The sequence below is a fragment of the Periplaneta americana genome, chromosome 11 (genome assembly GCF_040183065.1).
Source record: "Periplaneta americana isolate PAMFEO1 chromosome 11, P.americana_PAMFEO1_priV1, whole genome shotgun sequence".
NCBI lineage: Eukaryota > Metazoa > Arthropoda > Insecta > Blattodea > Blattidae > Periplaneta > Periplaneta americana.
Window position 1 is genome coordinate 46,280,460 of NC_091127.1, and position 14,448 is coordinate 46,294,907.

Consider the following 14,448-nt stretch of genomic DNA (forward strand, 5'->3'; position numbering starts at 1 on the left):
AGAGCAAAGAATTGAGAGAAAGTGAAAGAAAAGGGAAAGGAAAAACAAAGAACGAGGAAACAACAGGAACACACGATAGAGGCAATAAGTAAAATTGTATAACAAAGGAAGAACGAACCATTGAGAGAAAGATAGAAAGAAAGAAAAAGGGAAGGAGAATGAATGAAAAGGAAAGGAAAAAGAAGTATGAATATGTAGGATAATATAATAAAGAACTAGGATCAGAGAAAAAGGAAATAGAAGGAAAGTAGAAGAAAAAAGAAAGTGAGAATGAAAATAACGATAGAGCCAATGAATAGAATAATAGGAGAAATAATGAAAGCAAAAAAAAAAAGAACGAAACATTGAGATGAAAGAGTAAATAAGAAAGGAAATTTGTGGAATAATTAATGGAACAAGGTTAAAAATGAAACATTTAACAAGAAAATTCAGTGCTTTCATGAGGAAATCACATCTTCATACGAAGAATGATATCATACGCATCTTCTCCTTAAATACCTTACAAACACAGTGGTAAGAGGCACCGTTCATCTAATCCAAAAGCCATATTGGCCGAAACTAAAATTATTATGGTGTTTGCTATAGTTATTTACCTTGATGTCATAACAAAATTACCTTGATGGCATAAGATAACATTAAATAATAAATACATTTCGGTCAGACAAGTGTGCAAGATAACTTCGACACAATGACAGTGTTAGCACAGTCTAGTACATACAGTCACGAAGCTTGAGTTGTGAGGGTGCTAGGAATAAATGCACTGTGCCGGTACTATTTCGCATTGTCTGTAATGAGGCGATATTAGCGATCCTAGTTGTTATCAACTATCTATGGATGCATATTTACTACGTATTGAGCTTCGTCACTTATATACTAGACTGTGGTGTTAGTCTATATTTAAAGTAGTAATCTCGTACATAATGCATAATGAAAATAATAATTCTGACAAAGAAAATAATACGGTACTCATAATTTTACCTGTCGACGAAGATATGTTACGTAACACAATTTAGCATTATAAAAAGAAAACAGTAAAAAGATGTTACTTAAATCCCCGCTAATGAGCCAGAAAAGGTGGGGTGTGAAGTTCTACACAACAGACAAGAGACTACGAGAAGTCGCTTCAACAGCGACGAGTTAATCTCTGTCACATATCATTCCTTGAATATGAGGTTCTGACGGGTAAGAGAAGGACATACATTGGACGGGGAAATAAACCGACATGACTTCGTAGATCGATCATGAACTCGGTCATAGCACACTGTCAGTACAAATGACGAGACCACAAAATAAAAAGGAGAAGTTGTTTTAATATGTCGTCTTATTTTAGGTTCGAAACCTGTTCATTTCATCATCTTTGTATCTCTTTAAGGATGGTGAACGCTTCTTCTTCTAATCAAAGTTCACGGAATGGCAAGCCCGACTTCAGCATAAAGCTACTGAAGAAATAAAACACGTTCTAATTTCTTCCTGAAAACTGATTGGTATGGCCATCATCATCTTTTCCTCCTATCCCTACTTCTTCCTCCCTATTATGGCATAATCCCTACTGTCATTAATGTTCACGTCTGTACAGGTGGGAGCCTAAACCTCCTGCTACCCTATTGAGTCTCGATGGCTTACAGTGAGGTTCGAGTTTTTCTTTACATTATCAAGACATATGAGTACAGTCCCTCTTCTCTAGCTCATTTGTTTTCGAGAGTTTAATTTTGATTTTCGTTGAGTGTGGTTGCCAGTGAAGCAGAGTGAACGTTTATATCGGTGAAGTACGAATGTCTGTAAAAGGAAGTCTGGTGTTCATCGGTGAAGTAAGAATGTCGGTGTTGGTGTAAGGGAGTCTCATGATTGTGTCTGTGAATTGAAAATGTCGGTAGATAGGAATCTAAAGGTCGTGTCGGCGAAGAGCGAATTTCGGTAGAACGTAGTCTGATGGTTGTGACGGTAAAGTGCGAATTTCCGTAGAAGGGAGTCTGATGGTTGTGTTGGTGAAGTGCAGATGTCAGCAGAAGGGAGTCTGATGGTTGTGTTGGTGAAGTTCAGATGTCAGCAGAAGGAAGTCTGATGGATGTGTCGGTGAAGTGCAGATATCAGTAGAAGGGAGTCTGACGGTTGTCGGAGAGGTGCGAATTTCCGTACAAGAAAGTCTGATGGTTGTGTCGCTGAAGTGCAGATGTCAGTAGAAGGGAGCCTGATCGTTGTGTCGGTTAAGTGCGAATTTCCGTAGAAAGGAGTCTGATGGTTGTGTCGGTGAAGTGCAGATGTCAGCAGAAGAGAGTCTAATGGTTGTGTCGGTGAAGTGTAGATGTCAGCAGAAGGGAGTCTGATGGTTGTGTCGATGAAGTGTGGATTTCGGTTGAAGGAAGTCACATGTTATATTGTTGAAGTGCAGATATCAGCAAAAGGGAGTTTGATGGTTGTGTCGGGGAAGTACGAATTTCGGTAGAAGGGAATCTGATGGTTGTGTCGATGAAGTGCGAATTTCCGTAGAAAGGAGTCTGATGGTTGTGTCGGTGAAGTGCGGATTTAAGTAGAAGGAAGTCTGATGGTTATATCGTTGAAGTGCAGATATCAGCAAAAGGGAGTCTGATGGTTGTGTCGGGGAAGTACGAATTTCGGTAGAAGTGGGTCTGATGGTTGTGTCTGTGAAGTGCAGATGTCAGCAGAAGAGAGTCTGATGGTTGTATCGGTGAAGTGTAGATGTCAGCAGAAGGGAGTCTGATGGTTGTGTCGGTGAAGTGCGGATTTCGGTAGAAGGAAGTCTGATGGTTATATCGTTGAAGTGCAAATATCAGCAAAAGAGAGTCTGATGGTTGTGTCGGGGAAGTACGAATTTCGGTAGAAGGGAGTCTGATGGTTGTGTCGGTGAAGTGCAGATGTCAGGAGAAGGGAGTCTGATGGTCGTGTTGGTGACGTGAATATGTTAGGAGGAGCCTGATGATTGTATGAGTGAAATGTGAATGCCGGGAGAACAGAATCTGATGTCAGTTTTGTTCAAGGTCGAATGTCGGTACAGGGAAATTTAATATTCGTGAAATGTGCATTTCAGTAAGGAAGTAATTAGTTTGTTCATCAATTGTGGATGCATAAAGTTAATTACTATTTTATGATTGATCTGCTAATCTGATTACGGGTGCGTAAATATAAGAATTGATACCTTTACTTGCTGCAGATTTTAACATTGCATGTTGATATCTATCATCAGTTTTTTTCTACGACTCTTTATTAACAGGATTTTCTAAGTGTTTTTTTCTTGTATCCGTATTTTTAAATAGAGAATTGTTACTGCATGATAACCAATATTATATTTTGTCAATTATACGAGGACTGCGAATAATTATTATTCTGTTAATACTAATTACACATTATTATTAGTATAATTTATAATTCTGTAATTTCTTTACTATCTAAAAGTTGTACCTCCTCTTATAATGTGTCCACCTATGGATAATATTATGTCATTGCCCTCTTCTTTTCATTAAACAGAAGTGATTTTCGATTTTATTGTTTTTATGGTCCAAACAAGAATTCTTAAAATTTTAGTAATGAAGTCCTACGACAAAAGTGACTCAAAATCGTCACATTAGGTGTTGCGAATAATTTTTTTTTTTTTTTAGAATGAAGGTGGGTTCCATCTAAAGTAGGGCCGGGCATGAGAGCGGCTCCATTTAGTCTGCCAGAGCTGCTCTCGCTCCGCAAGGCACTTCAATTCCAAGCCAGAGCAGAACGCTCACTCAGTGGCGGACTCGCATTACAGCTACCTTCCCTGCATTAATATAACAAGAGCCACGGTTGTTCTAGTCATTCAGTCTGTCAGTACATAATAGTTTATAAGGATATTACATCAATCCATTGTACATTACAGAATTTATAACACTCTTATTAATTTAATGAAATAAACTTCGCTCTATGCACACACACAAATCATTAGGCTTATTTACATAACCCATACGCATATACTGCAATCTCCTCACCACGGTTCTACGAGACAGGCGTATGGCTTCCATTTACGCTACTTGCTGTGGACAGAGTTCATCTACCAATATAATTAAACATCGCTTGATGAAGTTATCTTCGTTGAATGTTTGCAATTTCGTGGCAAATTTTGTAGCTAATTCTCATAGCCGATTCACTAAGTGCATTATTGTCATTCTGTTAATATATAATATATGATATGATATGATATGATATGATATGATATGATATGATATGATATGATATGATATGATATGATATGATATGATATGATATGATATGATATGATATGATATGATATGATATGATATGATATGATATGATATGATATGATATGATATGATATGATATGATATGATATGATATGATATGATATGATATGATATGATATGATATGATATGATATGATATGATATGATATGATACGATACGATACGATACGATATGATATGATATGATATGATATGATATGATATGATATGATATGATATATGATATGATTTGATGTGATATGACATGATCATAAATTAATACAACTTAAAGAAAATGTTTCTCAGGTACATTATATTAGAGCATTTATTCGATATTTATATTGCATTATGAGATATTATAGTACATTTAGTAATATATAATTTTAAATTATACAACTATTATGATATATTATAGTATAGTATATTACTATATAATGATATATCATAATACTTGTATAATTTAAAATTATATATTACTAAATATATAATAACCTATAATGCAATATAAATATCAAATAGATATGTACTCTAATATAATGACCGGTATCTGAGAAACATTTTCTTTAAGTTGTATTAATTTATGGTGTTCATTACCAACATATTTTTCACATTCAGTAGCATTTTGTAAAGAATAATGTCGTTGGATATTGAACCTCTTAATCAGCTGGAGTGTTTTATGCCAAATTAAACACTTTGCTAATCCACTGCTCTCTACCAAAAAGAACTCCTCCTCCCATGATACATTAAACGCATTGGGAATAGCGGGACGTTTAGTGTATGAGCGGAAGCTCCGTCTTCAAAGTTCGCCATCATACTGCAGAGTCACCACTGCACCGACACTGAATGACGTACAGTATGCATACGTCATAGTGCTCGCAAGACCCGCTCCTTAAAGCACACAGCGCTCATTTCTCAGAATCACGTAATGTGCCCAGCTCTGATCTAAAGTAATAAGTGACATGATAAGGACTAAAAATAAAATTATTGTTGTAAAAGATTTAAGACAGAAACCCCCGACACAGGTACCAACACAAGTCAAAGCGGACTTTGCACACCGCGTTAAGCTAAATGAATTATGTGAAAACCCTCGAAATAATGTAGAATTTCCACCTCCATTCAAAACTGAAATGTCCCTAATCCAAAGAGTTACTGTTCATTTCCATAATTCATTTCTATAATAATTGTTTCCAATACACTAGAGGCTATAAGTTAACAGTTTCTCTGCAGTACATCAATCTGCATCGATAACTAAATCCGATAACGATTTGCTTATCGGCTTATTCATTACAAATGTAGGATAGAGTAGGAAATATTTTCTCTTTGACGCATTTACCATACATGACGGATTAAACCGATGCCCATATTCGCTAGAGATTACTGTAGTTGCTGCAACCTGTTGTTTAATCCTTACATATGAATAATGCTTAAAGCCGGTGCCGTTCCATCAAATGGCACAAGAGCTGAAAACGAAGAGTGTTCATTTATTCATAACATTATCATTAACAGACCAACAAGAACGGCAAACGTGTCTCTTTACAAATCATGATGGAAGTAAGTACGTTGAATTCTCATGAATTCTTGACGTTTGTAGAGTATAAGATAATATACGAGTAAATAAATAAGTTGAAACTAATTTTAAAAAATCATGGACTGGCCGTGGTGCGAATATGGGAAGCTAAAGATTAAAAACAGCAATGTTTCTTAACACACAATTAATACTACGGTCTAGAAGTAGCCTGTTTTAATTGATTCTGCTGTATAGGGTAGACTCGGCTAATTTCATAATACTAAGGTTTTAGTGCAAAAATAACGCTCGAATTAAAAAAACTAGTGTTTTTAATGTACCTACTACTTTATTAGGTTTCAGGAAGTTTGGGAAATTTCTGTCAAATTTTAAATTCCTCAAACAGATTCGAATCTACGACTCAGAAGAATTAAAATTTTGAAAGGTATTGATATGTATCATGAAAGCATTGATCACAACTGATATACTGAATCCATCTGTCACCATGCTTGTCGTCCTCGAAATTTCCTGAGCAAGATCCGCACAAAAATCATTTGGCTTATCATTCGACATTTCTTTAAGCACAGATCTTCTTTGTTTAGCTCCTGAAGATGATACTGTTCTGTTGTCTACCTCATTTAACTCGTTTGAGAGATTGAAAATATCATTCCTGGTCCTCGTACTTTCCAAGAAAAAGACGAAGTTTTTCTGCGGCAGTTTTCCTTTCTTTAGATACAATCAATTTGCTTTTTTCATATAACTTATATTTATTTTCACATTTGACCCTGCGATTATCTCCTATCTGCAACATGCACGACGTACACAATATGCTTCCACAGTATATAGTCCATACTACAGAACGTCCATATGATAAAACGTCCATAAGGTCAAAATGTCCATATTGTCAAAATGTCCATACGGTGAAAATGTCCATACGACAGAAAGGCCATAAAACGTCCGTTAGGTCAAAATGTCCATAGTGTCAAACGTCCATAATGTCCAAGTTCAAAGGAAAATTCTGCTTGAATAAAACACAATAAATTTTATTCCATAACTCGTACAAATAAGTTATTAATCATCCGGAACCGGAGCCCCACTTTTAAGATGGTAACTAATACTTTTAAGATGTAAGAGAATTTCTCCTTTTTCTTTGTACCTCTCGTAGTTTCTCACAATCTGGAGAATTTGTCTTTCATTCGTCAAATACGTTTCATTTCCGGCTCTTTAATTTGTGTATGCCTCGCTTTTTATTTGTGTCCAAATTTAATTTTCTTCGCGCTTTAGGCACTGTATAAATCGCCAAGTGGATGGATGTACAGCCGTCACGTGTTGAAGGAGATTGTGCCAGTCTTCTACCGCGTTGTTTGTGTGCTGCATGCCTTTCAGGCTTGGGAGGTTCATGTTCCTGTATCGCCAATATATTTTTGTCCTATCTCTATTAAAGGCATGATGTTGGTACAGGTATCCACGAAGAGAAAGGAGTAGCTTACCCTTCTGTGATGGCACTAACTGAGGATTTCGTTCCGTCTTTAAAAAATTCTGTTCTGATTAGTTCTGCATTTGAAAATTTTTACATAGGTTACTATAACTACCATGAACAATGGATATATTGTACATTATAGAGCTATGGACATTATGATTTTGGACATCAGAGTGAAGTGGACATTATACTATGGACATTATGACTCTGGACATCAGAGTGAAGTGGACATTATAGAACTAAGGACATTTTGACTCTGGACATCAGAGTGAAGTGGACATTATAGAACTATGGACATTATGACTCTGGACATCAGAGTGAAGTGGACATTATATTACTATGGACATTTTGACTCTGGACATCAGAGTGAAGTGGACATTATAGAACTATGGACATTTTTGACTCTGGACAATTTAACATGGACATTTTCAACGTGGACATTATTCCATGGACATTTTGACGTATGGACATTATAATCCTGGACTTTATGTCTGGTAACCGCACAATATATCAGAGGTGCTATGAATAGACACACAAATATTTTCCGTTTTATGCATTTGATATTTCTTCCACGAGAGAATGTTGTTATACTATAGGCAAAATGTAAAGATAAAAAATGCCGTCGTGGAATGAGAAAAATGCTAAGAAAATAACCTCCTAAGATAAGGCTGTGTTATATAATCAGTGAATTGATAAGTTCATTTTCATCACCAAGAAATATACACTGTCATTACCTCATTACTTACAACTGAAAACGGTATGGACCACGAAACAGAAAAAAAACTTTTCTTTTAACAAAGGAAATCGAATGGTGTATTCACTAACAAATTCAACGCTATAGATCTCAGAACTCTTCGAGTAGTTTCCAAAAAAATCCGCGGGCGTCACTGCAAGAGCGCAGTGATAAAATCTATATAATGTACATCTTCTGCCATTAACACTACATCACCAGAATTAGAGACAATATTTCCAATCTTTATTTGCCCGTCCATATAATAGGGTCAACTATTGAGAACTAGTGGAACTATTTAAAAGTTTATCAATTTGTTATATTTATAGTTCTGACATCACGTTGTTGGAAACTTTGCTTACACGACTAGAAAATTGGAGGTCATGATCCATACTAATCGATAGTGTTGGATAATTTGCGACTTCTTTAGTTATTACTTTTATGAATAGATGCCGAAGATAAAAGTCAGGGTCGCCAATAGTACATAAAAATATCAGCATTACAACATTCAACATTTAACTCCCCTTTAATTATTGAAAAAAAACATTAGATTTAACGGAAAACCTCTGAAACTCTGGATAATTATGAAAATAATTTATAGGCCTACTAAAACCTACATAATTTTCCCAATAACTTTTTTACTCATCCCAATAATAGCGTCACCTGTTTAGAACTAGCGAAACTATTTCAATTTGTCAGTTTGTTATACATGTATCTTTGGTTCTGACTTATCCCGTTGTTAAAAAGTTTGCTTACACGATCAGAAAATTGGAGGGCAAGACCCCTACTAATCGATAGTGTCCTATAATTTGTTCTTGTAAGTGTGGTTTCTTTAGTTATTACTTCTATGAATAGATGGCGAAGGTAACTGTGTCGCCAATAGAGTACATAAATATACTCGTATTATAAAATTCTAAATTTGATCCCCTTCTAAAGAATGTAAGAGGCACTAGGTTTAGCTGGAAACCGCTGATACTGTCAATTATGAGAATGATTTATACAATCTACATTCTCATTTTTTCCAACAATTCTTTACTAGTCTCAACAACATTACCATCTATTGAGAACTAGGGAAATTGTTTCAAAGTTTGTCAATTTCTTATATCTTTGGATCACTTCTGGTTAGAAAGTTCGCTTAGGGTACGTACACGTTGGAGCGACGATAAACGATCAAAGAAGCAGCGATGCTATATCAGAGAGAATTGAAGCATGCATTTTCATTGAGGTGTGTATATTGGAGTAACGATGAAAGCGAAGAGACTCGATAAAAGCGACGAAAAAGAAAAATTCCATTTTCTTCGCTCTTGTCGTTCATATGATCTCTGATTAAGATAATATTAATCTGTATAATGGCCGGTGGTTATCAATATATCCGAATATTAATCGGTTTATTATTATTTCGGCATGTTAAATTAATTATCATAATTTTATTTTATTTTTCGCATTCCTAGGCATTCTGCTATTAATAACATCATTAGTAGATCTTTAACCTCCTGTGACATTCCAACTCTTCTTGAACCATCTGGTATTAGCCGGTCGGATGGTAAACGACCTGACGGATTGACATTAATTCCTTGGTCCAAAGGTAAATCACTCTCTGGGATTTTACATGTGTAGATACATTAACCCTTTCCCATTTAAAATCTTCTGTCAATTGTGCCGGATTTGCTGCTGAATCCGCTTATCATGCTAAACGACGCAAATATGAACATTTAACATCAAATTACATCTTCGTCACTTTTGCAGTTGAGACCTTTGGTCCGTGGTGTAGAGACGCTAAAGATCTACTCACCCAAATTGGTACACGCCTCTGTCCCGTACCGGCGATCCTAGATGTATCAATTTCCTTCGTCAACGCATTGGAATAGCGGTTCAACGAGGGAATGCTGCCTCCATCCTGGGGTCATTTCCTAACTCTATTTCGTTGGAAGAGATCTTTCTCATTTAATGTGTAGCCTACCTGCTTGAGCAGGGTAGAAATTTCACAAGAAGAAAACTTCCACGAAGAAAGGAGAGAGGATGTCCGATCTTTACTGAAGCCATGATCTTCAGTATGCCGGCTCACACATTATTATTATTAATGAATTTGTTACATCTTGGTCGAGAATATCCACAAGGTTATGACTATTTTCTACCTCGTCTCAAACGAGCTTTCATGAAGAACCAACAAGTCACTGATCCCAAGCAAATTGAAGTTCTGATTGCCCATGGCAATTATGTGGTGAAAGAACTTGAAGCATTATATATGCTGCGCAAGTATCGAACCCTCAAAAGAAGATACTATAGTGACAACAACTAGACTAATAGCACAATAACCAATGAAAGATAAATTAAAGTGAATTTTGTGACTTGCACAGAGAGCATCTGACTGAGAAGATTGAGATTGCAAAAATATAGCAGCTGCACCAATAACATGGAATTATGAAGAGCAAGTACACGAGATGTTTGGACTTCTCTGAAATATGTTTAACCAAGTTGTTCTGTTTAGACCCCTTAACTGCAATTTGTAAAAATAATTGCAACAACTAATTTAACTTCCCTTGTTCTCAGTGTAACTAACTCCTCGCTATATTAAAAAAATTGTCCGATATAACCTTAAAATTCTTAATGAATATTCATTTATATTTGTATCTAGCATACAATGAATGAAGTTTTAAAGAAAATCTGAAAAAAAAAAGCAATTGAAAATGATTTATGATAGTAATAAAATTGAGTATGAAATATTTGTACGTAGGATTGTAGCTATATAATTATTCAATATTTAATTCTCATTTTTTATAAGATAGGAATTAAAAATAATGACCTCTGAATGTTAATATTAATAGATCAGATTTTTTATTCAGGTTACTTGAGCGCAAGCCAATCTTAAACAGTACAAATATTCAGCAATGTTCATATTGATGTGTTTCTTTATAGTTTGTTGTTGGGTACTTACGTAATTCTGTTTGTATGTAAAAATAGATTCTTTCTTGAAAATAACATTAAAATCAGATTGTTAAAAAAAAAAAACAAATTATCATAAATATTGGTAAATTGATCAGTTGTGTATTCGAGATACGTTATGTGATCACAAGAACCAATCACAACACAATGAATTTATACTAGCTTTGGGATGAGAATCGAGTTCAATTTGTACGTATTTAAGTTATATTAACCTTAAACCTAGCAGCTGATATTTTCTATATATCTTCTTTCATTAAGTGGATGTATAGAATATCGTCTACTGATAAATCAAAATGTTCGCTTCCCGCGTCCTCGTTGCTCCGATATGAACACTTGATTCTTTGATAATACCAAAGCGTCGCTAGGTCGTTTCTTTTATCGTTTATCGTTGCTCCAACGTGTACGTACCCTTACACGACAGAAAACTATAGGTCAGATATCTTTGAAGTGTATATCTCGTAGGCAAAGACTCAAAATATTTATTTCTTTGCGTTAGTTTATATTCCTATCAACGTATAAGGTATTAAAAATATTTAGTATAATTCTTACCTGGAATACTTTTGTGAGAATTCTTCTTCTACCAAGTGGGCGAGTAGTGAGAGTTTGTAAGCTATACAACCCTCTTTTAGGTATAAAGGGCTGAGTGCGTGGATTTGGGTGCCAGGTTTCCATGGCAATATCCTCTGAAGTTCAACACCTGGAGAAAAAGACAATGGAATCGTAAGATGCAACGCCAGATTTATTTTCAAACGTTTAGTCTCGCATCTCAATATAGGCAACGTTCTCGAAAATTCATTAAATATTAGGATCAGTTCCACACAACGACTGTTATTGAAAATGCTACATGTAAATAAAGTGAAGGAAGCATTTTTGAAGAATTGTCATAACATGTAAACATTCTTCTTGTAGAATCTAAAGGCATAGTAACAGAAACTATGCTGTGGTTGAATTTAAGGTACGGTATTTGAATAAATGCAAAATGTATAAATTCTGAAGACATTGAGCAACCAAATCACGACGCAAAAATTATATCATCTAAAAATAAAATGTATAAATCAATAATGTCTTGAAGATGTGAAGAGAATTATAAAGATATTATAAAATATATTGTTTATAATCATAATGAAATATTTTGTCACAGCATTTGTTCTTAGTCTTCTAATTTTAATTAACATTATATATATATATATATGTATGTATGTATGTATGTATGTATGTATGTATGTATGTATGTATGTATGTATGTATGTATGTATGTATGTATGTATGTATGTATGTATGTATGTATGTATTTATTTATTTATTTAACCTGGTAGAGATAAGGCCATCAGGCCTTCTCTCCCCCTTTACCGGGGCATTACAACTACAATATTAAGAATACAATTACAATAATAATTACAATTAATATTAAATTTACAAATATAATAAAATCAAAGTACTAAAAGATTAACTGATTAATAAAAGTTAGACAGTTTATTGTAAAAGTTAAGAAGAGAGAAGCATTTATTTTATTAAGTAAAAATTAAACCTACTCTACGCAGTAAGAAAATGCTTGAACGATACTAAATTCCGACAGTCTCTGATGTCACTGGCTAGGGTATTCCACAAGCGCGAGAGCGAGATTGTGTATGATGATGAATACGATGATGTCTTATGTGTTGGTATGGCTAGTATGCGGCTATTTTGCGTGCGTGTGAAGAGATTATGATATGATGACAGGTAACTGAAACGGGAGGCAAGGTAGGTAGGTGTAGAGGTGTGAAGGACTTGGAAAAGGAGAACAAGAGAATGAAAATTTCTAGGTTCGTTAAGCCGTAGCCAGTTTAGAGTTTGGAAGGATGGGGTAATGTGATCAGCGCGAGGGACATTGCAGACGAAGCGAACACAAGAATTATGAACACGTTGTAATCTTTGCGACTGGTTGACATTGAGGTCAGTCAGCAGAGAATCACAATAATCGAAGTGGGGCATTATTAGTCTTTCCACTAGTATTTTCTTGAGTGATAGCGGGAGGGATTTTCGAATGCTGTTTAAGGAATGTAGTATGGAAAGCACTTTTTTGATAATATGGGTGTGGAGTGAGAGGTACACTTTTATAGATAAAGTAACATTTTCCAATTCATTTTTTTTTTCTTTATAGAATACACATTTTGCTTTCTTGTGCTTGATATATCTAATGCAGTCCGAGATAGTCTCTTTAACATGTGCGTAGCTATATACTATACCTGACCCTCTAAATTTATCCTATATCGCTCGTTTTCCGAGAATTTAAGTTTTACATTTGTTTTTCCTGCTATCTCAAAAAGTTAAAGAAAGTTTGTATGCTTGTATGTCTTTTATGTCTTAACAACATAAGCTACAATTCTAACTATAGTACTTTTTTATTCTTTAAAAAAATAATGCCATACAAATGTTAAAATGAAAGTCGGCATAAAAATTGAAGAAAATGAATATTTTAAAGAGATAAATAAAAGATTTAATTTCATTTTATTCTTTAATTGTAATTATTTTAAAGTAAGCATAATCTAAAAATTTATAGATTTATAAGAAATAGCAGGGATATGCATGATGATTACAAAACTTTAATCCCTAACTTTTTTAATTTAAACATTTTTAATGCACAAGATGGTTAGAACAGTGAACGGAAACAGACAAAGTAAATGATTAAAATAATTTTAGTTTTGTCCTTTAAATGTGCAGAAATTTGACTTCAATAACTGTAACGTTTCGTTCTGAAAGGAATATTAAAATCTTTCAATTCTTCTGATCAAATTTCTGCACATTTAAAGGACAAAAGGGTCATTCCATAGTGACACACGTAACATTTTTTAAGTACCTAACTATGATCTTCACAGGATATTTATTTAAATACTTAGTAATTCATGAAAAAGACATTACTGTCTTTTAACATAAGCATTCCTAAATATAAACACAAATTCTTAATGAAAAGGAATAATTAATAATTTAAAAAAATATTAAATATTGTATGGTGTGACACACGAACATTTTCTTGCCACTAGATTTATTACCAAAATGGAAATTGTTCATATTATTGTGCCAAATGACATAAATGCATTCAGTTGTTTTCCAAATAATTAAGACACTTGTGTAATACATTGACTGCTAAATCACGAACTTTAAAAAAAATTAACACTGCCATTAAGAAACAAAATATTGCAAATATGTTGTGACTCACGAACATTTCTGTCATGTTGGTTACTAATTGTTTTAAATGCACTATAAATACATCACTTCTTGTGGAAGACTTATACACTATACCTACAGTTCTTATTATACAAAACAACACTATATTACACTAAAATAAACTTTTAAATTTAAAATATCCACGGTTGTTTACAACCATATGTGGTGATATTTCCAGTGTAACGTCATGTCACGAATATACCAATATGTCAACCATTTGTAGTACTTCCCTTCCTTGGACATCACAGACACTTTCAATTCTTCGCACCACAAGATTTTGTAACTTCACACGTAGCCTATATTTGACGTCTTTTTTTACTTGGTCATTTAACGACACTGTATCAACCACTAGGTTATTTAGTGT

At 34.4% G+C, this 14,448-nt stretch overlaps 1 protein-coding gene across 2 annotated transcripts in view; it reads right to left on the minus strand.

Annotated features, from left to right (window-relative positions):
• Window positions 1-14,448, minus strand: part of LOC138708970 (protein O-linked-mannose beta-1,2-N-acetylglucosaminyltransferase 1-like) — a 232,838-nt gene that overhangs the window by 84,119 nt on the left and 134,271 nt on the right. For both annotated transcript variants that reach the window (XR_011334801.1, XM_069839378.1), the window contains exon 3: window positions 11,430-11,577. Coding sequence is in view for 1 of the 2 variants with exons in the window: in XM_069839378.1 (XP_069695479.1) it covers window positions 11,430-11,552 (123 nt within the window). In the remaining variant the exon portion in view is untranslated. The remainder of the gene's footprint in view (window positions 1-11,429; window positions 11,578-14,448) is intronic.